At 46.5% G+C, this 27,005-nt stretch overlaps 1 protein-coding gene and 1 non-coding gene across 2 annotated transcripts; both read left to right on the top strand.

Annotated features, from left to right (window-relative positions):
- Positions 1-26,737, top strand: COPZ1 (COPI coat complex subunit zeta 1). The gene is made up of 9 exons (XM_008959719.4): positions 1-106; positions 15,433-15,501; positions 17,092-17,173; positions 18,116-18,207; positions 20,354-20,409; positions 22,658-22,735; positions 22,889-22,940; positions 24,512-24,550; positions 25,367-26,737. Exons 1-9 carry the CDS (start codon positions 89-91, stop codon positions 25,412-25,414), a joined length of 534 nt encoding a protein of 177 aa, XP_008957967.2. The 5' UTR covers positions 1-88; the 3' UTR covers positions 25,415-26,737.
- On the top strand, positions 12,143-12,205 carry MIR148B (microRNA mir-148b). The gene has a single exon (NR_163104.1). It is a non-coding gene; the product is annotated as a microRNA mir-148b (primary transcript).
- Positions 26,738-27,005: the final 268 nt, after the last annotated feature.

Below are 27,005 nucleotides of genomic sequence, written 5' to 3'. Positions count from 1 at the left end.
ATCCTAGGCGGGGCCTAATGGGAACGTATGGCCAATCAGCGGCGGCGTTACTTTTGCGGCTCCACGTCGGCACCAGCTGCGGGGCAAGATGGAGGCGCTGATTTTGGTAGGAGCTGGAGGGGCAGCAGAGATGCTGTGGTGTCCACAGGGGCCGGGAGTCAGGGTTCAGCCCGAGTGGGAGACGGGGAAAGAGAGTTCCGGGTAATTCTTGGGGACTGAGGGTTCTGCTGACCCTTGGAATAAGTGTGTGGCCTAGTGTAGGAGCTAAAGCCTTGGTTTAGAGTAGGAAGCCCTGCCGGGGAGAGGGCATAGAGTCGGTGGAAAGTTGAAGGCAGCACATGGACTCCTTAGGATACACAGACCTGTAGGCGTACTGGATTAGGACCCTTCAGGTTGCCCCTTATTTTTAGCATTGTGGATGATACCCTGATTTTAATTTACCAAACCACCAAACTCGCCCCATATTGTAAGAAAAGAATACAGATGTTTTGTCGTTACAGACTCCTCCTGATGGTTTCCCAAGTTTGACTCTCCATTGCCGATTCCCTGCCACATTCCTTCAGGAAACTGTTTTGTCTTCGGTTTCCTGTTAATCCCTATTATATAGGTTTGTCAAATAATCAGTATTCCATCTAAGTTCTGGGATACCTGATAAAGTTAGCATGGATTGTGGAATATTTTTTCTAGACTCCTTATTCTGTTCTCCTTTTCTCTACCCATTTAGACCTTAGGAATTCTTTTTTTTTTTTTTTTTGAGACTGAGCCTTGCTCTGTCACCCAGGCTGGAGTGCGCACGTGGCGTGATCTTGGCTCACTGCAATCTCCGCCTCCCGGGTTCAAGCTATTCTCTTGCCTCAGCCTCCCGCGTAGTTGGGACTATAGGCGCGTGCCACCACGCCCGGCTATTTTTTTTGTATTTTTAGTAGAGACGTGGTTTCACCATGTTGGCCAGGCTGGTTTCGAACTCCTGACCTCAAGTGATCCGCCCGCCTCGGCCTCCCAAAGTGCTAGGATTACAGGCTTGAACCACCGCGCCTGGCCAGAAATAATAATAATAATAATAATAATAATAATTATTATTATTATTATTATTATTTTTGAGACGGAGTCTCACTCTGTCGCCCAGGCTGGAGTGCAGTGGTGCGATCTCGGCTCACTGCAACCTCCGCCTCCCGGGTTCACGCCATTCTTCTGCCTCAGCCTCCGGAGTAGCTGGGACTACAGGCACCCGCCACCACTCCCGGCTAATTTTTTGTATTTTTTAGTAGAGACGGAGTTTCACCGTGTTAGCCAGGATGGTCTCGATCTCCTGACCTCGTAATCCACCCGCCTTGGCCTCCCAAAGTGCTGGGATTACAGGCGTGAGCCACTGCGCCGGGCCAGGAATTCTTATTGTATGATCTAGGATGCTAATTTCTCCCTCTCTGGTTACATGAGAATTGTGGTCGCTAAAGGGCTGTATTAGCCCTCTTGTCCATATGATGCTTTATGCTTGTTCTAACAAATAAAATACCTGTTACCCCTTTTTAGAACTGGACCAGAGAATTTCTCTCAAAAGTGCCCTATTTTGCGATTTGGAGGGGTGTGTGTGTGTGTGTGTGTGTGTGTGTGTGTGTGTGTGTGTGTAGGTAGGTAGGTAGTATAGTGTAGGAATTTAACTCCCAGCCTTCTTCCTTAATTGGCTTGAACTCTAGGCCTCTTTCCAAAGAAGCTTGTCTTTTATTTTCCTTCAGATCTCCTATGCATACACATTCAGATCCTCATCAGATAAAAGAATAACAGGTTTTAATTCCTCTCTTTCAGTTAAAGACAGTTAATTCCTTATGTCGGTTGGTCAAATATAGGTAAAAAGCTTAAAATCTGAGTAGTTTTAAATATTTTCTGTACCAAGCAGTTAACAAATATTCTTTTCTTTTTTTTTTTTTTTTTGAGATAGAGTCTGGCTGTGTTGCCCAGGCTGGGGTGCAGTGGTGCGATCTTGGCTCACTGCAACCTCCGCCTCCCAGAATCAAGCAATTCTCATGCCTCAGCCTCCCGAGTAGCTGGGGTTACAGGCACGCGCCACCACGCCCAGCTAATTTTTGTATTTTTAGTAGAGACAGGGTTTCACCATGTTTGCCAGGCTGGTCTGGTCTTGAACTCCTGACCTCAAGTGATCTGCCTGCCTTGGCCTCCCAAAGTGCTGGGATTACAGGTGTGAGTCACTGCACCCCGGCCAGTTAGCAAGTTTTTTTTTTTTTTTTGGAAACAGAGTCTCGCTGTGTCACCCAGGCTGGAGTGCAGTGGTGTGATCTCACCTCACTGCAACCTCTGCCTCCTGGGTTGAAGCAATTTCTCCTGCCTCAGCCTCACGAGTAGCTGGGACTACAGGCACGTGCTGCCACACCTGGCTAACTTTTTTGTATTTTAGTAGAGACGGTTTCACTGTGTTGCCCAGGCTGGTCTTGAACTCTTGAGCTCAGGCAGTCCACCTGCCTCAGCCTCCCAAAGTGCTAAGATTATAGGAGTGAGCCACCGTGCCCGGCAGCAAGTATTCTTAATCAAGAGGTTGAGTGCAGTGGCTCACGCCTGTAATCCCAACACTGTAAGAGGCTGAGGCAGGAGGATCGCTTGAGCCTGGGAGTTTGAGGCTGCAGTGAGCTATGATTGTGCCACTGCACTCCAGCATGGGTGACAAAGCCAGACCCTGTCTCTAAAAAAATAAGAATAAAAAACCTCCCCCTAAACCCAATTAGCAGACTAGGATAGATTCTAGGGAATTGGTTTTTTTGGAAGTTTTTAGACTTACCTATATATGTTTAGAAGGGAGCCTGCTTAAAGGTAAAGGAATGAGGAAGATAATAATTGGGGAGCCCTTTTAACAATGGGCCTGTGTGTAGTGGGTAAGCTGGGGGAGTTATATGTGAAAGTATCTCTGTCGGGCGCAGTGCAGTGGCTCATGCCTGTAATCCCAGCACTTTGGGAGGCTGAGGTGGGCGGATCACTTGAAGTCAGGAGTTCGAAACCAGCCTGGCCAACATGGTGAAACCATGTCTCTACTAAAAATACAAAAAAAAAAATAGCTGGGCGTGGTGGCACGACCCTATAGTCCCAACTACTCAGGAGGCTGAGGCAGGAGAATCACTTGAGCCAGGGAGGCAGAGGTTGCAGTGAGCCGAGATCACGCCACTGCACTCCAGCCCAGGCGACAGTGTTAGACTCCATCTCAAAAAAAAAAAAAAGGCCGGGCACGGTGGCTCACGCCTGTAAATCCAGCACTTTGGGAGGCCGAGGTGGGCGGATCACGAGGTCAGGAGTTGGAGACCAGCCTGACCAACGTGGTGAAACCCGGTCTCTGCTAAAAATACAAAACTTAGCTGGGCGTGGCCACGCCTGTAATCCCAGCTACTCAGGAAGCTGAGGCAAGAGAATCACTTGAACCTGGGAGGCAGAGGTCGCGGTGAGCCGAGATGCGCCACTGCACTCCAGCCTGGGTGACAGAGCAAGACTCTGTCTCAGAAAAGTAAAAGAAAAAGAAAGTCTCTCTGTCACATTTCTCTTCCCTTAGTTCTCTGTCTCTGCTTCTTCAGTGAAGTCTGTTTCAGCCTGCTTCTTCCTTATTCTTTTGCTTTAATCTATGCCTAATAGGCTGCATTCACAGATCCCTGCTAACTTGATCAGGTAACCCTGGACTTTGCTTTTAAAACCACACTGGTTCTTTGTTATGGGAAACCTATGTAATGCGGTTAGGGACAATCTGATCAAAGCATATTCTTCTGTCCTTAACTCTACAAGGTACATACATAGCTGCAGGATGTCGAGAAAAAGGGACAGGTAAGCTACAGGGGGTCAAGAAGAACTGTTGATCAAAGTTTGCATTGATTGTGGAATTTCTAAATAACAGTAAGTTCCCTTCTTTTAGGTACTTTACAGTGGGTCACATGGTCACATTTCTTTCTTGAATTAAGTAATCCAGCTCTAGCTTTCAAGCAGATTTGTCTAATCTCTCTCAGGTCTCCTTAGGCTCTAAGGAAAGAGACCCTTTCATCTCTTTTAGTTCCCAATGCTTAATAATAGTGATCTCAGCCTGCATCTTTGGACTTGGCTTCTTCTCTCTTGCTGTATCTGCTGGTTCTCGCTTTTTGAGTTGTGAATGAAGAGGATCTCTGCAGATCACCATTCTCCATTAATAACCTATGGAATCTTAAAGATAAGGATTTCCCCTTCCTCCTTCCCGCTTTACTTTTTTTCTTTAAAGCTGAATTACTCGGGCCGGGCTCGGTGGCTCACACCTGTAATCCCGAGGTGAGTGGATCACCTGAGGTCAGGAGTTCAAGACCAGCCTGACCAACATGGTGAAACCCGTCTCTGCTAAAAATACAAAAATTAGCTGGGCCTGGTGGCATGCGCTTGTAATCCCCAGCTACACGGGAGACTGAGGCAGGAGAATCGCTTGAACCTGGGAGGCGGAGGTTGCAGTGAGCCGAGGGCCATTGCACTCCAGCCTGGGCAAAAAGTGAAACTCTGTCTCAAAAAACAAACAAAACTGAATTCTGTATCGGTTTAGATCTTTAAATCTTTGTTCATAGGTTTTATTTTTCCTAATCCTCTCTGGATTCACTTTCAGAGTGCTTCTCCAGTGCTTTACAGACTAGACTTCTAATTCTGTACTTTGTCTTACCTTAATATTTTAAAACCATAACCAAATCCTAAATTCTAAGCCTCATTAAAAAATCAGGCCATCCAAAGTGCACAAGGATATGAGTATATATGGAGGAGGAAACTATGCAGAATATGTCAATGACTTTAAAGGTTGATGTTGCGCCTTGGCCTTCGCTTCCTGAATCATCTTAATGGGGCTTTTGTTAAATTCCTTTGGCCCTAACAGTAGAGGTACTTGGCCTAAATGCCCCCCTCCCCCTGCTCTGGGCAAAGGTATCAATTACATTAAGCCCCTAAAGCACTCCCATCTCATTCCTGGCAGTCCCCTGTGCCCCTCTCCCAGCTGCGTCCTTGCTGGTGCCTGGCCCCCTCCATTTCGTTAGGAGAAGCAATCTCCTCATTCCTGCGCTGTGGAGATATATTTCTCAGCTAGGGCGCGAGCAGTGCCAGCACTGCCCCCGGTGAGGTCCCTGGCAGCAATAAAAATTTTTATTGTGATTATGTTGGTGTCGGGGTGTCCATCTGGGTTATTGCACACCTAGTTTAATTGATTGAAGTTTAATTTATTGACACTTCAAATTAAATGATCAGAATAAACTGTGCTGTTACTCTGGCCGGCTTGTTTTAATGGTTGATTGCTGGAAGCAGACCTCGGCTTGAACTAAAACCCCCAAAGAGCAATTGACGCTGCTTCTAACTCTCCCCATGTCTTGCCCTCCAAGAAGACCTTGTTATAGATTTCCGACGTATTTATATATATTTTTTCCCTCTTCTTCACAGTGGTGGGAAAGAGTTGGTCCCTGGCAAGGTATAAATTATATCAAAGATCTAGGGGAGCTGTCACATGGTCAGAAGAGGAGGAGGGGGCCTCCATGTGAGGAAAACCAGACCTTTGAGAAGCCAGGTCTGCCTTGGGAGGCAGAGGATGAGTGCAATTATCCAGGTATTTGACGGAGCCTAGTGGCAGGTTTAGGGTCTTTTTTATCTAGATACTTGCTGCTGTTTCTTACTTTACTCCATTGACATGGCTTGATTAGAGTCTGGATGTTGACAAGAAAACAGGTTGTGGAAAGGGAAACTAGAGGAGCAAATCAGATGGAGCAGGGATAAAGAATCAGTACCTATGTACCCACTTGTGCTGGAATAATTAGGAAGAGGAAAGGCAGAGTGCCCAGGGGACAGCTGATGAAGATGGATTCAGAGAATGAGTCCATGCACTTGTAAGATGCTTGTGCTGGCAAGGGCCCTCTCACATTCTATCCCTCCTGTTTTTGGGCAGAATAGGTTTCCTTACATCAGATTATTAGGAGGATCTCTCCTGGCCTTACATTCCCTAGCCTGTGTCACCTCTTCTGGTGTTTGACCACACCCATCTCTTCAGGAAGTCCTTCCTGTTGTGTAATCTAAGTTATATATGCTGCAGATGAAGCCTGCTTTTTTATTTGGCTTTTTATTTTCACACTCTTTTTTTTTTTTGAGACAGAGTCTTGCTCTTGTTGCCCAGGCTAGAGTGCAATGGCATGATCTGCCTTCCAGGTTCAAGCGATTCTCCTTCCTCCGCCTCCCGAGTAGTTGGGATTACAGACCCCCACCACCATGCCTGGCTAATTTTTGTATTTTTAGTAGAGACGGGGTTTCGCCATGTTGGCCAAGCTGGCCTCGAACTCCTGACCTTGTGATCCACCTGCCTTGGCCTCCCAAAGTGCTGGGATTACAGGTGTGAGCCACTGCGCCCGGCCTATTTTCTCACTCTCAATGCAGATATCCCATCCATAGCCAATTGCCCTGGATAGCTCGGTCAACTAATTTTCTGCAACTCCTTTTCTGTTGTGTAGTTTTAGAGGGAGACTAAAACCAGAGGAGAATAGAGCAATTCTGCCTCGGGGTTGATTTGGGGGCATAAATAGGCTGAAAGATAACACAGAGTCTGTCAATTCAGTCTCTCAGAGACTAGCTTTTTGTTTTCAGGAGCAAAAGCAGGGAGATGTGGGGGGAGTAAAGGGATAAATCATGATACAAATCGTGACCCAGGACTCATCAGGAATGGATCTAGCCCCTTTTGATTTTTTTCCTTTTCTGAGTGATATTTAAGTGAGGGCTCCTGGATTACCAAACTGAGAAGGCAGAATGTTCTAATGGTGCTCTCAGGCCTCAGGTCTGGAGTATAGTCTGATTTCTCCTTATTCAGTTCATCTCTCTTCCCAGCAGTACTGCTTTGTCCCTCATTTCTGTGATTCTTTCACTTCCATGATAGTTGAAGAATTAGGGACTGTGTGACCCCTGGGTAAAAAATCCTCCAGCAAGGCCGGGCGCGGTGGCTCACGCCTGTAATCCAGCACTTTGGGAGGCCGAGGCGGGTGGATCACGAGGTCAGGAGTTTGAGACCAGCCTGACCAACATGGTGAAACCCGTCTCTACCAAAAATACAAAAATTAGCCGGGCATGGTGTCACGCGCCTGTAATCCCAGCTACTCAGGAGGCTGAGGCAGGAGAATGGCGTGAACCCGGGAGGCGGAGGTTGCAGTGAGCCACTGCACTCCAGCTTGGGCGACAGAGTGAGATTCTGTCTCAAAAAAAAAAAATTTTCCAACAGACAGGCTTTCTGAGTTTTGAGAAAGGTCCTGAGACTTTGCATTCCTAAAAAGCTTAGGATTTGGTTGTCTTTGTCCTGCCCATTTCACAGTCATCAAATTCAGCCATTGAAAGCTGGAGGCAGCTGGGCATGGTAGCTCACGCATGTAATCCCAGCACTTTGGGAGGCTGAGGCAGGCGGATCACCTGAGGTCAGGAGTTCGAGACCAGCCTTACCAACATGGCAAAGCCCTGTCTACTAAAAACACAAAATTAGCCAGGTGTAGTGGTGGGTGCCTGTAATGCCAGCTATTTGAGAGGCTGAGGCAGGAGAATCGCTTGAACCTGGGAGGTGGAGGTTGCAGTGAGCTGAGATTGCGCCATTGCACTCCAGCCTGGGCAACAAGAATGAAACTCAGTCTTAAAAAAAAAAAAGGGAAAAAAAAAAGAAAGCTGGAGGGGGCGTGGTTGCTGACCTTTATTCCCCCTGCTGGCTGTTAGTTTTCTCAATCATATTTATTAATTTATGAAGGCCACACACACATTTATTGAATTTATCCAGCATTACTGGGTGCCAGGTAGAGTAGAGGGGGTGGTTTACAAAAGTATCACTCATTTCCCCTCTTTTTCCTGCCCCCTCCACACCATCTTATTATCTCTAGAGAGAATCTCATTTAATTCTAAACTCGGCTCTGTGAACTCTTTGAAATCATAAAAAAATTATTTTTATTTATATATATATTTTTTGAGACAGTCTTGCTCTGTCATCCAGGCTGGAGTGCAGTGGTGCGATGATCTTGGCTCACTGCAATCTCCATCTCCAGGGTTTAAGCAATTCTCATGCCTCAGCCTCCCAAATAGCTGGGATTACAGGCATGCACCACCATGCCCAGCTAATTTTTTTGTATTTTTAGTAGAGACAGGGTTTCGCCATGTTGCCCAGGCTGGCCTCGAACTCCTGAGCTCAAGCTATTTGTCCCCACATTGGCCTCCCAAAGTGCTGGGATTACAGGTGGGAACCAGCACGCCTAGCCATGAAATCATAAAAAAATTTGTGACTGTATTTTGCTGGGAATAAGGTCCATAGATTTAATTGGTTTATCAAAGGGGTCTGCTGTAACTCAAAAAAGGCATTAACCTTAACTGATCTAGGTCAAGCCTCTCATTTCTCTGATGAAGAAGCTGAATCTCAGAGAAAGGGAAAATTTGAGTTAATGGCTGATCCCCATTATAGTACAAGTATTGTAGCCAGGCATGGTGGTGCATGCCTGTAGTCCTAGCTATTTGGAAGGCTGAGGCAGGACTCCTTGAGCCCAGGAGTTCAGGTCCAGCCTGGCCAACACAGCAAGACCCTGTCTCTATTTAAGAGATGGATTGTAGGAGTTTAGAGACATTTTCTCCTATAATATCAAAACTCTTGTTGACTGTGCTTTACATGTTTTGGGTCTGTGTCAGATAGGAAGATTGTAGGTGTCTCTTCCTGCCGTCAGTTCTTCCCGAGTCATGTGTTGAGTTTTTTCTTTATAACCAATATTTGGTCTCATGTCAGCTGGGTAGTGTTATGTGGTACCAGTGGCTCCCACTCTTTCCTGAGCTGTGCTTTTTGAATCTAATCTTGTGTGTATACAGAAATAATTAGCAGGGTGTGGTGGCATGTACCTGTAGTCAGCTACTTGGGAGGCTGAATGGGGAGGATCGCTTGAGCCTGGGAGGTTGAGGCTGCAGTGAGCTGTGATGGCACCACTGCACTCCAGCCTGGGTGACAAGAAATAATAATAATATTAATAAATCTGATATAGGCTGGGCGTGGTGGCTCATGCCTGTAATCCTAGCACTTTGGGAGGTCAAGGTGGGCAGATCACCTGAGGTCAGGAGTTCGAGACCAGCTTGGCCAACATGGCGAAACCCCGTCTCTACAAAAAACACAAAAATAAGCCAGGCTACAAAAAACACAGAAATAAGCTGGGCGTGGTGGGAAGCGCCTGTAATCCCAGCTGCCTGAGAGGCTGAGGCAGGAGAATTGCTGGAACCCGAGAGGCAGAGGCTGCAGTGAGCCAAGATCACGCCACTGCACTTCAGCCTGGGCAACAGAGCAACACTGTCTCAAAAAAAAAAATCTGATATGTAAAAACTGCTCTTCCCTGTCAAAGACTTTAGCTAATTCTTCTTTTCTTTTCATCTGAAGTCCATCGGATTGTGGCTGGCAAATTGGAGCCCTTAACCCCAGAGGAGCTTTTAATTTTAAAAAAGTTGGCACAGGCTGGGCACGGTGGCTCACGCCTGTAATCCCAGCACTTTGGGAGGATGAGGCGGGTGGATCATGAGGTCAGGATATCTAGACCATCCTGGCTAACACGGTGAAACCCCGTCTCTACTAAAAAAAATACAAAAAAATTAGCTGGTCGTAGTGGCGGGTGCCTGTAGTCCCAGCCACTCGGGAGGCTGAGGCAGGAGAATGGCGTGAACCCGGGAGGCAGAGCTTGCAGCGAGCCGAGATCACACCACTGCACTTCAGCCTGGGCGACAGGGTGAGACTCCGTCTCAAAAAAAAAAATAAATAAATAAAAGTTGGCACAGAGGCCGGGTGCAGTGGCTCACACCTGTAATATTAGCATGTTGGGAGGCCGAGACAGGCAGATTGCCTGAGTTCAGGAGTTCAGGACCAGCCTGGGCAAGATGGTGAAACCCCATCTCTACTAAAATAAAAAAAATCAGCTGGGCATGGTGGCAGTCACCTGTAATCCCAGCTACTGAGGAGGCTGAGGCACGAGAATTGCTGGAACCCAGGAGGCAGAGGTTGCAGTGAGCCAAGATTGTGCCACTGCACCCCAGCCTGGACAACAAAGTGAAACAAAGTGAAACTCTGTCAAAAAAAAAAAAAAAAGTGTTGGCACAGAGTCAGGAAGTATACCTACTTAGCCATTTGGAGCTGGGAGTGGTATCTAGGAATTTCTCCTTCTAGTTTTTACCTTCTTAGTTTTACTTTATAAACAGGATTGAGACAAGAGAATCTTGTTACAGTTTTTAATTCACCAAGACCCATTGCCACATCAGGGTAATGCCACATCAGGCCCTTTTGGTATGGCCTTAGGGAATTTTTTTTTTTTTTTTTTTTGATCTGAAGTCTTGCTCTGTCGCCCAGGCTGGAGTGCAGTGGTGCGATCTCAGCTCACCGCAACCTCTGCCTCCCATGTATAAGCGATTCTCCTGCCTCAGCCTCCTGAGTAGCTGGGATTACAGGCGTCTGCTACCATGCCTGGCTAAGTTTTGTAATTTTGGTAGAGACAGGGTTTCACCATGTTGGCCAGGCTGGAAGGATTTATTTTTAAGTAGACAATGAAGAACTTTTTAGTGATCTCAGTCAGCTTCTTTTTTTTTTTGAGGCGGTCTCACTCTTTTGTGTAGGCTGGAGTGCAGTAGCGCAATTGTAGCTCACTACAGCCTTGAACTCCCAAGCTCAAGCGATCCTCCTGCCTCAGCTTCCTGAGTAGCTGAGACTACAGGTGCATGCCACCATGCCTGGCTAATTTTTTTTTTTTTTTAAGTTCTTGCAGAGACAGGGTCTCACTGTGTTGCCCAGGTTGGTCTTGAACTCCTGGCTCTAGTGATCTCCTGCCTCAGCTTCCAAAAGTGCTAGGATTACAGGCATGAGCCACTGCGCCTGGCCTCCATATTCTTATTTGTGCTCTTTCAGCTCTGTAGATGGCATCCTGTAATTCCCTCCATAGAGGCTTCTTGGTTTTTTCCCCTAAATGAATCAAATAATTCATTATAGTTCCCAAGTATCCTCTCTACCTTCCCCAAACATATTCTCCCAGTCTTCTGGTGGCTTACTAAGATCTTACCCCAAAGAGTTCTCTTACTATATACATTGTGAACAGACTTAATTCACTTATTTTTCAGGGCCCATCTCTACTAGTTTGTCCTACAAGACACACAAATAGAGAGCTTTTGCCGGGTGCGGTGGCTCACGCCTGTAATCCCAGCACTTTGGGAGGCCGAGGCGGGCAGATCACGAGGTCAGGAGATTGAGACCATCCTGGCTACAGTGAAACCCCATCTCTACTAAAAATACAAAAAATTAGCCGGGCATGGTGGCAGGTGCGTGTAGTCCCAGCTACTCGGGAGGCTGAAGCAGGAGAGCTTGAACCAGGAGGCGGAGCTTGCAGTGAGCTGAGATCGTGCCACTGCACTCCAGCCTGGGCGACAGAGCGAGACTCCGTCTCAAAAAAAAAAAAAGCTTTTATCCAGAGCTGCCTTTGAAAAATATTTTTGCTTATGACTGTAATCCTGTGGAAGCTGCAGGTCACCGAGAAGGCCCACAGGGGGCAGCACTAGGAATGACTCTTTCCCTCTAGTCCTCTATGCGCTAGGGGAGAGAGTTCTTGGAGATGTTGATGCTTTTCACCAGGCTTTAGAAGCCCCTGATTGAGGCTGGGCACGGTGGCTCACGCCTGTAATCCCAGCACTTTGGGAGGCCGAGGCAGGCAGATCATGAGGTCAGGAGTTCGAGACTCAGCCTGGCCAATTTGGTGAAACCCCCGTCTCTACTAAAAATACAAAAATTAGCTGGGCATGGGGGTGTGTGCCTGTAGTCCCAGCTACCCGGGAGGCTGAGGCACGAGAATCACTTGAATCCGGGAGGTGGAGGTTGTAGTGAGCCGAGTTTGCTCCACTGCACTCCAGCCTGGGTGACAGAGAGAGACTCTGTCGCAAAAAAAAAAAAAAAAAAAAAAAAAAGAAGCCCCTGAGATCAAAGATTAATTTGCAGCAGCCTAGTTGCTTGTTCTGTGGTGTTTCACCTGTCTTGAGGACAGCATTCTTGTTTTCTTGATAATAAAAACATAAATACATGAAAATCTAAGTCACCCAACCTCCCACAAAACAATCTGCGTATACATCATTTCCAAGCACGATTAGCATTTGAGGTGAAGTTCTGTTATACACTCAGGCTGTGGCTCTCTGAAAGTCAGTGCATCACAGAACTTTGTCTCGAAAGCTTTCTAGCAGCTACCCATTTTGGGAGTGGGAGGGAAGAATAGACCTTTTAAATTCTTTCAATGTGGCCCTAAGCTGATAAGGTCTTTCTCAACAGTCAGCATTTAATGTGTTACAAGGTCAAGCCTAGTCCATTGTCCTGGAAGCCCATTTCTCAGTAGCTGGGAGTTATTTATAAACTTGCCCTTTGCAAAAACTTAAAATGAAATTACATTATCAGTAATGACTTCTGGGGCCTTTAAACTGGCTAGTTTTATGGCATAGCCCTCCCCACTCCTGAGCGGTAAAAGCCCCAGGCTGAAGTGGAACCAGCTGCAGTCAGGAGGTGGCAGGAGAAGTAAAGAAGCTGCTGGCTCCAGCTGTAGCAGAATGGAGAATTGAAGCGGCATTTAAGCGCCTGCCTAAATTCTCAGCTTTATTTAGTATGCTTCCTCCTTTGGAAGTTTGAAATGACCAGCCTTTTCTATAATGCCTTCTTTCCCTTTTGAGAGCTCCAGTAAGCTCTATGTCAAATCTAGTCTTTATCCTTGTCCTCCTTAGCCTGTCTTTTATTCTTCCCAGGAAGATCCAATGTTTCTATTTTTGGGGTTTCTTTGATAATGTCTTCTAGGAAGCCAGTGAAAAGAACCAAGAGCAGAACCCAGGGATATGTTCTCTCTTTGCCGGTGTGGCTGCTGTAGGCACTCACACCCTGTTGGCCACAAAGGACATTGTCTGACTCTCCCAGTTGGCTGGGGGCCATTAGGGCTTTTCTTTTCTTTGGGTTCTAGGGATGCCAAACTCTATGGCTGCAAGAACCAGTTTCCTATGCCAGGTTAATGCCCAGCTTAAACTAATGGGCAGCTCTCTAAAGTTGCTGTGAATGTGGATAGAGGAACAGAGCCAAAGATTTCCAGGAAAAGGTTGTGGGAAAAAATGATTTCGTCTAAATTTTGTTCCTTTTGGACTTCTTTTCTTCCATTAAGAAAACTCATTCCCATTGTTGTCTCCCTTTTGGAATTGAGGACCCAAGTTGTTATAGAACTGAGCCTGCTTTACGGGAAGATCTTTCTGTGAGGAATTAGGAGTTAGGAGAGCTGCTTCTACTTGTGACCTTTTAAGACTAGACTCTAGAGGACTTCCCTCCACTAGGCAACAAAGTTCTTTAGTTTGAGAGAGGAGTTACTCATGCCTTGTTTATTCCAGAGTGTTATATATACAGGATGGACATCTCTAAGGAGTGTTTATCAGAGGAGGGATAAAGTTGGTAGTAATATCACCCAAAGTGGCCACATCAGAAAATCCACTTATATGTGGAGGTCTAATTATAAGTAGTCCCTTAGATGCATACTGCGTCAAGGTATTTTAACTTTATTCTCAAACTTCCTTTATTCTCTGAATTATTCACCAAATATTGAGAGTTTAGTATGTGTCAGGCATTGTTCTGGACAAATGGGACAAACCAGCGAACAAAACAAAAATTGCAGTCCTCAAGAATTCAAGTAGGGAAAGCTTATGTTCCTCATCACCTTGTTGTCAAAAGACTGGGTTCCTTTTACTTCCATTCTGAACTGCCCTCCTCTGCCCCCGCAAACAGGGTTGATTCTTTGCATGGAACCATAAACCTCCTGAAGCCTCATGAGGCAATTTATGTTTGTAGAGGCTGCAGTTTCTGGGTTCTTGGCAATGATTTTTTCCTCCTCACTCTTGGATATCTGTCAAACACATACTTTTGTGTTTGGCTCCTGTGAGGACTGTGGGTTTCTTAAATAAGGCCAGGAAAGAGGTAGCAAAGCAACAGCCTTGTCTCAGCACAAGGGATATCAATGGTAAGTAATGTTGATTAGAAAGTCAAGGAATGTAGGTCGGGCGCAGTGGCTCACACTTGCACTTTGGGAGGCCTAGGTGGGAGGATTGTTTGAGCCTAGGAGTTCAAGACCAGCCTGAACAATACAGTGACACCTTTTCTCTTAAAAAAAAAAAAAAAAAAAAAAGAAAGTCAAGGAATGTGAGGCTACAAATACCTTTCATGCACACATCACTATCTCTCCACACTTTTGGTTTTTTCTATTCAATCAATTAGAGATGGGGTTTCACTCTGTCACCCAGCCTGGAGTGCAGTGGCGCAGTCATAGCTCAGCGTGGTCTTAAACTCCTGGGCTCAAGAGATCCTATCACCTCAGCCTCCTGAGTAGCTAGGACTATAGATGCACGCCACCACACCTGGCTAATTTTTTTTATTTTTGTAGAGATGGGGGGGGGTCTCCCTGTGTTTCCCAGGCTGGTCTTGAACTGGCCTTAAGCAATCCTCCTGCCTCAGCCTCCTGCGATTTTTCTTCTCCTAGTTAGCTGGCTCCCTTGAAGTTGCAGTGGTAGAGGAGAGCAACAGACCACCACAGGTTTTGCAAGTGATATACTTACAGTTGAAGAAGAACCATTAAGACTGAGGCCGTGATTCCTTATTTGATTCTTGGTAGTGGAAAAAAAATTACCCTCTTGCTCACTCACTCTAGGCCCCAGAGTGTTTCTCAGATAGATCATCTTCTCACTGCTTCTTAACTCCCCCAAAATTCAGGTTGGCTTTTGTCCTTGGAAGTTAAGTGGTAGTGGTTAAGGTATAGTGGAAGAATTGGAGAACATAGGAGAGTTTTTGAAGATGGCTGTTTTACTAGGCTGCATTGAGAACTGGTGTGCCTGTGCGCGCGCGCGCGCGCGTGTGTGTGTAAACGCTCTTTTCCCTCTGCTTAGTGTGTGGGTGGTTTAGGGAAGGCTTGCTTTATGCTTCTGCATTGCTACTGCATTCGGACTGCAGAAACTTCCAAGGGACATTCAACCCTATTTTCAAATGGCTTTGTTCAGTGCCTTTTAATTAATCTGGTCACATTCTATAGCCACCTGTACATGGGAGAGCCGGAAGGGTGAGGGTAATTTGGAAAATAACTGTACCATAATATTTGGAAATAACAGCATGACCTCTCTTGATTAAGCCCCCTGTGAGTCAGAGAAACTGTTTCTCTGATGGTACTTTGGAATCCTTTGTTTAAATGCTTTCTCCGTCAATTCAGTTTACTTACCCTGGGTTTTTCTCAATGGGAAATATCAAAATCTGACCAAGTTGAGGTAAGGGACTTACAGAGGTACCTCTGTATCCCCTTGCAGCCCCAGTGGGACTAGGGGAAGGTATCTGGTTTACCAGTGGTGGTGGGAGGCTTCAGGACTGAAGGTATGTTCGTATCTCTTCAGGAACCTTCCCTGTATACTGTCAAAGCCATCCTGATTCTGGACAATGATGGAGATCGACTTTTTGCCAAGGTGAGATTCCCTTTCGAATTAGTTTAGGAACAGCACAAAGGTTTATTCTGAGATTTGAATCTTGGGACTGATACCTTATTAACTCATGTTCCTCAGTAGTATAATTTTGAGAATACTTCCATCTTTTTTTTTTGAGATGGAGTTTCGCTCTTATCGCCCAGGCTGGAGTGCAATGGCGTGACCTTGGCTCACTGCAGCCTCAGCCTCCCAAGTAGCTGGGATTACAGGCATGCGCTACCACCCCCGGCTAATTTTTTGTATCTTTAGTAGAGACAGGGTTTCAGCAGGTTGGCCAGACTGGTCTCAAACTCCTGACCTCATGATTCGCCTACCTTGGCCTCCCAAAGTGTTGGGATTACAGGTGTGAGCCACCACACCCAGCCTGAATTCTTCCATCTTATCTTGCCTACTCCAGATAAAACCTGTTTTCTTTTGTCCCTTAGTTGTACTGCTGCCCTGCTTGCTGTCCTCAGACTTTGACCTCCTTTGTTGTCAGCATCAGATCAGGGAAAAGCTTTGAAACCTTGGTTCCTAACAAAGCAATATGTAGATGCTAAGAGGCAGTCCGCCCATGTCCATTATTCCTGTCCCCTTCCCTTATACCATGTCACCCTGCCTGGGTTTTTCCAGAGAATTGTCTTGCAGTTCCAAGGTTCCATTCCTAGGTTTATAGTCACCATCAAGCTTGTTACCTCCTGACTTTCCCAGAGTGATGTTTCCAACTTTAGATCTGTTGGAAGAAAGAAGAAAGGACACCCTCTCTCCCTCCATATTCTCCCCCTCCTGTAGAAATTTCTTCTGTCCCTGGTGTATTAACTCCGGGCGAGCGTAGCATAAATCAATCAGCAGGTAGAGATTAGTTTAGAATTCACCAGCTGTTCCTCCCTGTAATTGGATGTAACTATGCAGGACACCTTTTGAAACAGTTATCCAGTTACTAAATGCCAGACCTGTCATGGGTCTTCAGCTGACTGCGACGGATTAGCCCCTAAAGAGCTAGCGATTTAGCAGCCTGCATCTCCGCCCCCTTTGCCAGGGAGAGCCTGGGAATGGGCTCAGTGGTATGCTGGATGCTTCTTTCAGCTTGCAGAAAAGAAAGCTAAGATAGATCATAGGGCAGGGTTTGCCTTTCTTTGGAGGAGGTTTTTGTAGCCTTTCCCCATTCCTCAGCTTCATACAGTGAGTGAGGGTCTATGGAAGTGTTCTGTGCTTCTAGTGTTTTTTGTGTTCTCTGGCACTGCTTCCTGACATGGGGTAGCTCCTAGGAAACACTTGATGAGAATGGTTTTAGGAGAGGTCTAGATTGCAGACAGCTGCAGAGCCTCACTATAGGGCTGGTAGGCTTCTGCCTTCAGACAGTCTTGGAAATGTGAGGTGGGGTTGCTTATGGCAGGGTCTTTTATTTATTTTTCTTGGATTACTCACTGCCCATTCTCTGCCTCTACAATCCTTCCTTTTCCATGTCAGTATTTCTCCCTTGCCCCATGCCTTGAAGGAGAGAAATCCAAGATCCCAGGGCAAAACATAGTCACTAATCATTCTGGCTTCCAGCTCTAGTGACCCAACCCTGTCTCCTTTCCCTCTGACCAGTACTATGACGACACCTACCCCAGTGTCAAGGAGCAAAAGGCCTTTGAGAAGAACATTTTCAACAAGACCCATCGGACTGACAGTAGGTCATTTTCCTTTCACTACTACCCGTGCTGGGGGGAACCATGGTGGAAAGGGGGTGGTAACAGGGCTGTGGAGAAAGGATGAAATGACTCTGCCTTTTTCTTTTTTTTTCCTTCCTTCCCTTGTATAATAAACTCTTCAGAATGTAATGGGGAGGTGAGTGTACCTCACGCGGGAATACCATGCTGGAAGGTTGGCTGTTAGCTACCTGTCTAGTCCCTGGATTTATGAGCCTCACTTGACAAATTTAATTGCGGCTCTGCCTATTGTACCGCATCCATTAGGGCAGGTAAATGGAAGTCTGTAAAGGTGACCGCTCTGCATTTTCACCTCTGAAGGATTGACTAGTATCCTGTCTCATATACAAGTAGGGAAATAGGTATAGTGGGCAGGAACGGAGGATGGTGGTTACAGAAGATACATTTAGACTCCCCCAAGTTCATACTTCTCTTCTCCTGCCACCACCCAAAAAGTGCAGATCATCTTCTGGCTTTGGAAGTCATTACAGGTGGCCTCACCTTAGCCCAAAACAGCTGGATACTAGGAATTCATGGTAACGCCTTTTTTTTTTTTTTTTTTTTTTTTTTTTTGAGACAGAGTCTCTCTCTGTCACCCAGGCTGGAGTACAGTGGCGAGATCTCGGCTCACTGCAACCTCCACCTCCCAGGTTCAAGTGGTTCTCCCATCTCAGCCTCCCGAGTAGCAGGGATTACAGGTGCACACCACCACGCCCGGCTAATTTTTGTATTTTTAGTAGAGATGGGGTTTCACCGTGTTGGCCAGGCTGGTCTTGAACTCCTGACCTTAGGTGATCCGCCAGGCTCGGCTTCCCAAGGTGCTGGGATTACAGGCATGAGCCACTGCACCTGGCTGGTAACTCCTTCTTTCCTACTTCCTTATCTCAAGCCACCCACTCTTTTTACTTTTTTTCCCCCACCAGGTGAAATTGCCCTCTTGGAAGGCCTGACAGTGGTATACAAAAGCAGTATAGATCTCTATTTCTATGTGATTGGCAGCTCCTATGAAAATGAGGTGAGAATCCCCACCCCTCTTTGCTATTTCTGATCCTACTTTCTAAACCATAGGCAGTACATAGCCACTGGTTTGGGGCCCTAATAGAGCCGTGTTCCTCTGGCTTCTGACCAAGCTAATGAAGTTGTCAGAGATCCCACCAGCCTCACAAACATGGCCCGGCAAATGAATCGCCTAGAAAGGAAGTTTTCCTAGATTAATCTTTTGTATCCATTAGGAAACATCATATATGTTTTAATACCTTTCCCTGAGTAGTGTTTTTTAAGATGGATTTCTGAGGTATGGTCAAGACTGCAGGGGGATACTTGCTTCTTCTATGAAGGGTCCATACCTGACTGAGTTTGAGCCAATTAGCTAACAACCTGGGTCATGTTGAAACCATACATTCTGAATGGATCACTGGAGAAGACCTTGGGTATAGTCCTAACCTGCTTCCTATATGCAGGAAAAGCTGTTTGCCTCAGATAGCAACTTCTAGGAGAATAGATAAATAAAAATAAGCCCCCAGATAATTTGAGGCAAAAGTGAAAGTTTGAGAAAGTCAACTCTTACTGAGCTCTTATTATTGGTATAAGTGCTTTGTAAAGTATATTGTTATTTAAACCTCATAGCACTTCTATGAGTTGTAGGCATTGGTGCCTTTGTTTTACAAATGAGGAAACCAAACCATGAAGAACTATATGAAATTACTTGTATGTGACCATTGAGAAAAGTACAAAAGTGGCAGTTATCTGATGTGGTTCAACCTAATAACTTTCTCAGGGTCACACATGTAGAAAATGGCTCAGCTTGGATTCCAACCTATATCTGTCTGACTTAAAGTCCATGCTTTTTAAAAAATTTTGAGACATAGGCCGAACGTGGTGGCTCACACCTGTAATCCCAGCACTTTGGGAGGCCAAGGTGGGCGGATCACTTGAGGTCAGGAGTTCGCGACCAGGCTGGCCAACATGGCGAAATCCCATCTCTACTAAAAATACAGGCCAGGCATGGTGGCTCACACCTGTAATCCCAGCACTTTGGGAGGCCGAGGCAGGCGGATCACGAAGTCAGGAGATTGAGACCATCCTGGCTAACACAGTGAAACCCCATGTCTACTAAAAATGCAAAAAATTAGCTGGGCGTGGTGCGGGCACCTGTAGTCCCAGCTACTCGGGAGGCTGAGGCAGGAGAATGGCGTGAACCTGGGAGGCGGAGGTTGCAGTGAGCCGAGATCATACCACTGCATTCCAGCCTGGGCGACAGAGCGAGACTCCGTCTCAAACAAACAAACAACAACAACAACAAAAATTAGCTGGGCGTGGTGGTGGGCGCCTGTAATCCCAGCTACTTGGGAGGCTGAGGCAAGAGAATTGCTTGAACCTGGGAGGTGGAGGTTGCAGTGAGCTGAGATTGCGCCATTGCACTCCAGCCTGGGTGACAGAGCGAGACTCTCAAAAAAAAAAAAAAAAAAATTTGAGACAGGGTCTTGTTCTGTCTCCCAGGCTGGACTGCAGTGGTGCGATCTTGGCTCACTGCAACCTCTGGCTCCCGGGCTCAAGTGATTCTACCACCTTAGCCTCCCAAGTAGCTGGGACTGCAGGTGCCCACCACCATGCCTGGCTAATTTTTTTTTGTATTTTTTGTAGACAGGGTTTTGCCATGTTGCCCAGGCTGGTCTCAACTCCTGAGCTCAAGCAATCGGCCTGCTGCAGCCTCCGAAAGTGCTGGGATAGAGTCAGAGTCTAGACAGGGTCTAGACGTTACAGGTGTGAGCCACTGTGCCCAGCCAATTAAAGTCCATGCTTTTTACACTAACTCTGCAGCCTTCCTCTGACCTCAGCTATTGCTTGGTTAGTAATTTCTCTACCTAAGACATCAGGTAACACATATACAGTTGGTGAAGACATTGTAGAGGACTGTGACAGGGAAGTTCTGTTTAAACTTTTGGCTAAAAGATGTTGAATTGTGGGATCATGTAGCAGAATTTATTTCTGTGAGAAATCACAGGTCCTTTTCCTGTTGTGCTCTCACTTCCACCTTATGTTTTTGGTCCTTTGTGAAAGCCTGTGTCTTTTGATGTTTAATGAATTAGGAGGTTTTGTTTTTAGGTAGCAACTTTCAGGGCCTTGAACCTTATCCTTCTGCCTCCTCTGTTTCCCAACAGCTGATGCTTATGGCTGTTCTGAACTGTCTCTTCGACTCATTGAGCCAGATGCTGAGGTGAGCAGGACATTCTTTTTTTTTTCCCTCAAGTTATGATGGAAAGAGCAGGGCATTGTTGATTTCTTTTTGGGAGATAAAGTAACCATTCTTCAGGCCCAGGGATTGTAGGGGATTGGCAAAGGCTCCAGGGAGTTGATTTAGTTTTAGAAGTTGGGTTTTGCCGGGCTCAGTGGCTCACGTTCATAATCCCAGTACTTTGGGAGGCCAAGGCGAGCGGATCACAAGGTCAGGAGATTGAGACCATCCTGGTTAACATGGGGAAACCCTGTCTCCACTAAAAATACAAAAAATTAGCCGGGCATGGTAGCGGGCGCCTGTAGTCCCAGCTGCTTGGGAGGCTGAGGCAGGAGAATGGCATGAACCTGGGAGGCGGAGCTTGCAGTGAGCCGAGATCGCGCCACTGCACTCCAGCCTTGGCGACAGAGTGAGACTCTGTCTCAAAAAAAAAAAAAAAGTTGGGTTTATTAATTCACAGTAATTCATGCTACTGGGGAGGACTGGATGGAGAGTATGTCCCTCCCATAGAATAATTCTCTTACTAAGTAAGGGGACTGGGAGGGAGCCGAATCTTTACCTCTGTGTTTACTCTTGTAATCCCCTGTGGTCCTGTCAGATCTGAGCATCCTCAAGGTGCTTTCCTGGGCTTCATTCTTGACATTAGAAGTAGGGAAAGGCCAAGCATAAGGAAGTGTCCCAGATGAAATGTCATTCAGTACTTCAGGAATGGAAGCAACACTCCCAATTTTTTTTTTCTTTTTTTTTTTTTTTTTGAGATGGAGTCTCACTCTGTCACCCAGGCTGGAGTGCAGTGGCGTGATCTCGGCTCACTGCAACCTCTGCCTCCCAGGTTCAAGCGATTCTCCTGCCTCAGCCTCCCGAGTAGAGTAGCTGTGATTATAGGCACGTGCCACCACGCCTGGCTAGTTTTTGTATTTTTAGTAGAGACAGGGTTTTACCATGTTGGCCAGGCTGGTCTTGAACTCCTGACCTCAAATGATCCACCTACCTTGGCCTCCCAAAGTGCTGGGATTATAGGCATGAGCCACTTAGCCCAGTGTTTTTTTGACTTCTAGTCCTTGTTTTTTCCCTTCTGTAGAACAGGAAGCACCCAGGCAGGAGGACTGCATGAGTCGAGTTCAAGACAAGCCTGGGCAACACAGTGAGACCCTGTCTCTGCAAAAAATAAAAAAATTAGCCAGGTGTGGTGGTGCATACCTGTAGTCTCAGCTACTCGGGAGGCTGAGGTAGGAAGATTGCTTGAGCCCAGGAGGTTGAGGCTGCAGTGAGCTGTGATCATGCTGCTGCACTCCAGCCTAGGTGACATAGCAAGACCCTGTCTCAAAAAACAAAACAAAACAAAAAACAGGAAGCTTCTGCCATTTACCCTCTCCTCCCTTTCCACCTCCCCACTAGCCCTCTGTTCTCTGTTACCGTGTAGATGGGTAATAGAAGAGATATAAGTTACTTTTCCTGAAAACATCCAGGGCTCTGAACTTCATTCCCCCAGCAGCTCCCAAGTGAACCCAGTACAGACAGCCATCCAGACCAGAACAGCAGGCACTCTCAGCCCTGCAAAATCAGCAGGGTGAATGGCTCAGATTTCCTCAGGAAGGGGATGATTTATTTCTTATCCAGGTGAATGAATAGTAATTCATTCGGGTAATCTAGTGAAAGACTCAAACTGACGGATGTGACAGGCCACATGCACCAACCACCGGATCTGAGGCTGGTGTATGCAGACCCTGCCCCCTCTTTGGGCTTCTTTTCAGGGCCTGAGCAGAGCTGGTAAGGGATAGGGAGAAGAGGGAACAGAGAATGTCTCAGGAGGTTTGTCAGAGCTTGAGTACAAATAAGGTTTGCATTCAACCCCTCTCACCTCCGGCCACCTCCAGACTGAGTCTTAGCTCTGTTTATATTGTTTTTTTCCACCCACTGATGTCAGTGTTTATGAGCAATGTTATGAGCAGCATCATGGCAGGTAGGAAAGAAATAATAGCGTGGATAATCAACCCCTGAATAGTCAGAAATTGACTGTGTTATTTGAATCTCTTTCCATTCATTCCTTATTCAGCAAATGAGTAGAAAGGGGTTTTGAGTGAACTAGCTAAAAAGTTCTTCACCTTATTTACTTCTTTGTGTGGTTGGTGGAGATGTTTATTGGTCTAGTTTAGGTTCCTCAATTGAGACAAGGTCCTAGGATTTCTTTCACATATAAGTTGGTTTTTCTCTTCTCTTGGGGACTCAGGAAAAATGTAGAAAAGCGAGCACTGCTGGAGAACATGGAGGGGCTGTTCTTGGCTGTGGATGAAATTGTAGATGGAGGGTAAGTTCTCTGACCTGCCTTGATCTTGGGTGAGGTGGCGGGATAACTGCCCCTGTCCTGTCAAGCAGGCTCAGTGGCCAGAGGTCCTGTTCCCCGACAGTGAGTTGGGCCTTCGGGACAGAGTGAACAATGATCTCTTCTTTGTTTTTGCAGGGTGATCCTAGAGAGTGATCCCCAGCAGGTGGTACACCGGGTGGCATTAAGGGTAAGCAAGAATGTGTTTCTCTGCATCCCCGCATCTATTCACAAACACCCTCCAGAGCCAGACCTGCTGGATGTGTCCAGTAGTTGGGGCTCATAGGATACATACAACCTTCTCTTTTTCTTTCAAATACATTCAGCCTTTCTCTTCCCTTCTCTTCTTATTGTCCCAAAGAAAGAAGCAGAAATAACTTATTTCTACCCATAATATGGTGCCTAACATCTCATACAGTCTTTGCACAAAGTGGACATTTAATACATACTTATTTAATAAATGATAAAATAAACTTTAATATTTATGGTTTTGAAATTATAAAGGAACTTGAAGTTGGCTTATTCCCTTCTTGGAGATGGATCCAGTCATCTGAGGCAGAGGAGTGTCTGTTTTGTCTTTTAAAGTGTTACATAGGACTGAGCGTGGTGGCTCACACCTGTAATCCCAGCACTTTAGGAAGCCGAGGCTGGCGGATCACAAGGTCAGGAGTTCGAGACCAGCCTGACCAACATGGTGAAACCCTGTCTCTACTAAAGACACAAAAATTAGCTGGGCATGGTGGTGCGTGCCTGTGATCCCAGCTACTCAGGAGGCTAAGGCAGGAGAATTGCTTGAGCCCGGGAGGTGGAGGTTGCAGTGAGCCGAGATTGCACCACTGCACTCCAGCCTGGGCGACAGAGTGAGACTCTGTCTCAAAAAAAAAAATAAATAAATAAAATAATAATAATAAAGTGTTACATAACTGAGGATGGTACCTCTCCATTAGGAAGTACTTATTTGCCAGAACCTCAGTCCTCTTTGGTGCTGGTGATATCAGAAAGGGGCCTCTGAGTTAACCATAGAAGGCCCCAGGTCAGCTGAGGAGATAATGGTGGATGCAGAGGGAGCCCACCAACAAATTATACGGGTGCAAAGATGTCTGAGCAAAGCAAATCTCCCCATTCACAGAATGTCCTGGCTCTGACCTCCACAGAGTGAAGGCTGACAGTGCTTGGTAATGGGAAATCTCTCTTAACTGCTGTGGGCTCCATTTGCATCATTTAATCTTCTCCTCTAACATATGTCTCTATGTGGCAAGAGAGAGGGTCCCCCCCATCAACTCCCCGCTTTGTCTTCTTAGGCTGCTGTTGCAGCAGTTTATTTCTTCAAATTAACATGCTGTCGTTACCCATCAGGCTTTGCGGGATCCATTAAACCACTCCTGGCTCCCCCTCATCCTTTCCCTAGTGATACTGATATTCAGAAAAGGCCTTTTCTGACTAGGGAATCAGGCCCTCCACCCCCACGTTAAGGGAGTTGAGGATCAGATAACCTGCTGGTTACTCTGAATGGAGTTAAATCTTTTAAGAAGTCCTCCTGCCTTAAAATGGAAGCTGGATGAAATGACCCTTTTTTGTTCATAGTCCCTCTGGCCAAGTAAAATTGTAGCTGTACTAGTCCCTAGAAGGGACTGAGAAGTTCAGTGCATCTGCCCTTTGTTTCAGTTTAAAGGATCACTTTTTTCTTCTCTAATACCGGACTCCAATCAGGTCTTACTCCAGCTTTCTCCCACACTAAATGCTTGTATCTCTGTGCCATAGGGTGAAGATGTCCCCCTTACGGAGCAGACCGTGTCTCAGGTATGACTCTCCCTTCTTCCTTTCCAGATGGACTGGGTCACTAAAGAGGCTAGAACAGCGTTCCACCCATACCTCTCAAATCTGAGTGAAACTAGAGACTCAAGACACATCTTCCTTGGCTCCCTCTTATTCCAGAGAACTGGGACTCATACAGCCAGCCACTCCCTACCCCTACTTCCAACTCCTTTCTCAGTTACCTGTGAGCAGTGGCTGTCAGCCTTGCTCTGTACCCTTCAAACCCTCCCTGCCTGCCTGATGCCTCATTCAGTGATTTATTCCCCAGCAGAGGCTTGCCTTAAGCAGATGGTCTGTGTGCATTTGTGCACACACACTCTCTTTCTCTTATTATTCAATTGAGGGCTAAGCTGGAAATGCATATTCTAGAATATGCAGGTTTTGCAGATCCATCTTGCTACCTTGACTGCAGATAGATTGTCTACCTGATGTAGGGGGAAGGGAGGGGTTCCGTTTTCTACCCACTTGGAATTCTCACCAAGAAGTCCATCTGGATTTGTTACCCGCCCCCTGCCCGCCGCCCTTTTTGACATATGTCCAGTAACTCCCTTTTTTTTTTCTTTTATACCAGGTATACCTCTTCTCTCTTCATCCCCTCAGTGGGTTTGAATTTTTTTGGAATTTTCCAAACAATCTGCTAGGGCCTTAGAGAGCTTCTTCCCATCTCTTTACCCTTGGGGATTTTCTATTCTCCATTCTTCTAAGGACAGGGAAGACAAGTGAGGGGAAGGAGATCCCCAGCCCTCATCCTTACCCTGCCCTGTCAGCAAGCTTTCCTCAGTGCTGCTCTTATCTCTGCAGGTGCTGCAGTCAGCCAAAGAACAGATCAAGTGGTCACTCCTTCGGTGAAGACCTCACTGTTCCTGGCTCTTCATCCTCCTCAAAAAATTTGCATGTCTGCTGTGAATTTTCATCTAGTTCCCCAATCGATGCTCTCAGGGTCATCTCGGGGATCACAGGGATCCTTAAATCTCCATTCTGTTTGTGGTTGCCCCCTCAACCTCCCCTACACCCTTCCTATTCTTTTTCATTCTTCTTGCAGTTCTGGGAGTAAAGCTCCCAGCATATTTAGATAATAGGGCAGGGGAAGCACCCTCTTTCTTTCTAGACTGGATTATGCTCACATGCTCCCTTGCCCTGACATTTTTGTAAATTCTGTGCCCTTTGCTGTAGCTACACTTCAGATTAAAGTAGGAGAAAGAATGTGCTGAGTGTTTTCCTCCCTTTGCCTCTACCTGGCCCTCATCCCAACAGCCCAGCAAGGGGAGAGAGAAAGAGAATTCTTTTCTATAGAACGAGTGGGGGCGGGGATGGGTAGGGATTTATCCAATCTAAGCCCTAACCCCACTTAGTGACCTCAGTGTTTTCTTCCATTCCTTCTTACTGCCCTGTCTTCTGCCTTGGAAGAGGCTTTGGGAATAGCTCATAGGGAAGGGACAACATGGAAGAAACAGCGATTTAAATTGTATTGAACAGGGCATATAAAATGCATTCTGTACCCTGATCTGGCATATAGCTTCAAAACTGCCGTGGTGAGTGTCCATCTCTTAGTTAGCTACCTTAACTGTCCACCCTTACTACCTGTGGGATCGTTGCCTGGTTTGTCTTCTCTGTGTCCTGGAGCAAAGCCAGTTCCTAAAACTAAAACTCCATTCTAGTCTTGGGAAGAAAAGTTTCTACTCAGAACTGGGGAAGGAGTGGAACTTATGACTTGGGCCTCTAGGCTGTCTCTGTCCCCTCAGCTCCCCGACATGCATTTACTCTCTGCCGTGGGTCTGCAGTCGCTGCAACCTACCCTCTCTCTGCCTCAGCCTTACACCCAAGCAGTAGGTCTGTGCTCTCCCTGTCTCTAGGTCGCTGAGAGAGGTGCTTTTCTTCATAAAACCTTTGGGGTTTGGATTTCCCCAGGAAGATGGAGAATGGAATACTCACTCTTGGGTCTAATCTTTCCCCTTGACCCAGAACTTCCTCCCCACAAAAATGCCTTTAAAAACCTTCCTGAGACTTAAGCATTCTGCCCCACTTACTAACTGCCAGTTCTCCAGCACTGAGGTGGGGCAGATAACTGGGCATATTTAAGGGGGCATCTTTGTGTAAAAGATGCATGGAGTCAGGAGATAGCCACCTTCATAAACTGCTCTGTGCAAAGAGGAATAAAACATTTTTTCCAAACTGCCTTTGTGTGATGTTTCTGTTTCTCTTCCTCTCTTTTTGGCAGCTACTCCTGTTCCTCCAGCCCCCCGTCATTCCCCATCTTATAATATTTCTTCCCTCCTACCTCAGAGACTCCTAGCAGTGCCCCCCCATCCCTAATTTACGGGGCTGTTTGCCTCCTTGGCATCTCTCCGTCCCCTCGCCTGGAAATTGGCGCCAGGGGTGGGGTGGGGATGGTGTTTTCTCAGTGGGAGTCCCAGGGAACTGAGTTCTTCCCCCATCACCC

Source organism: Pan paniscus, chromosome 10 (assembly GCF_029289425.2).
Source record: "Pan paniscus chromosome 10, NHGRI_mPanPan1-v2.0_pri, whole genome shotgun sequence".
Taxonomy (NCBI): Eukaryota; Metazoa; Chordata; class Mammalia; order Primates; family Hominidae; genus Pan; species Pan paniscus.
Note: the sequence above shows the minus strand (reverse complement) of the source record. Positions and strands in the feature narration are given on the sequence as shown.

Coding starts and splice junctions, on each gene's coding strand:
- COPZ1 (XM_008959719.4), top strand. Junction 18,208..20,353: donor GCAGCTCCTATGAAAATGAG/GTGAGAATCCCC, acceptor GTTTCCCAACAG/CTGATGCTTATGGCTGTTCT. Junction 20,410..22,657: donor TCATTGAGCCAGATGCTGAG/GTGAGCAGGACA, acceptor TTGGGGACTCAG/GAAAAATGTAGAAAAGCGAG.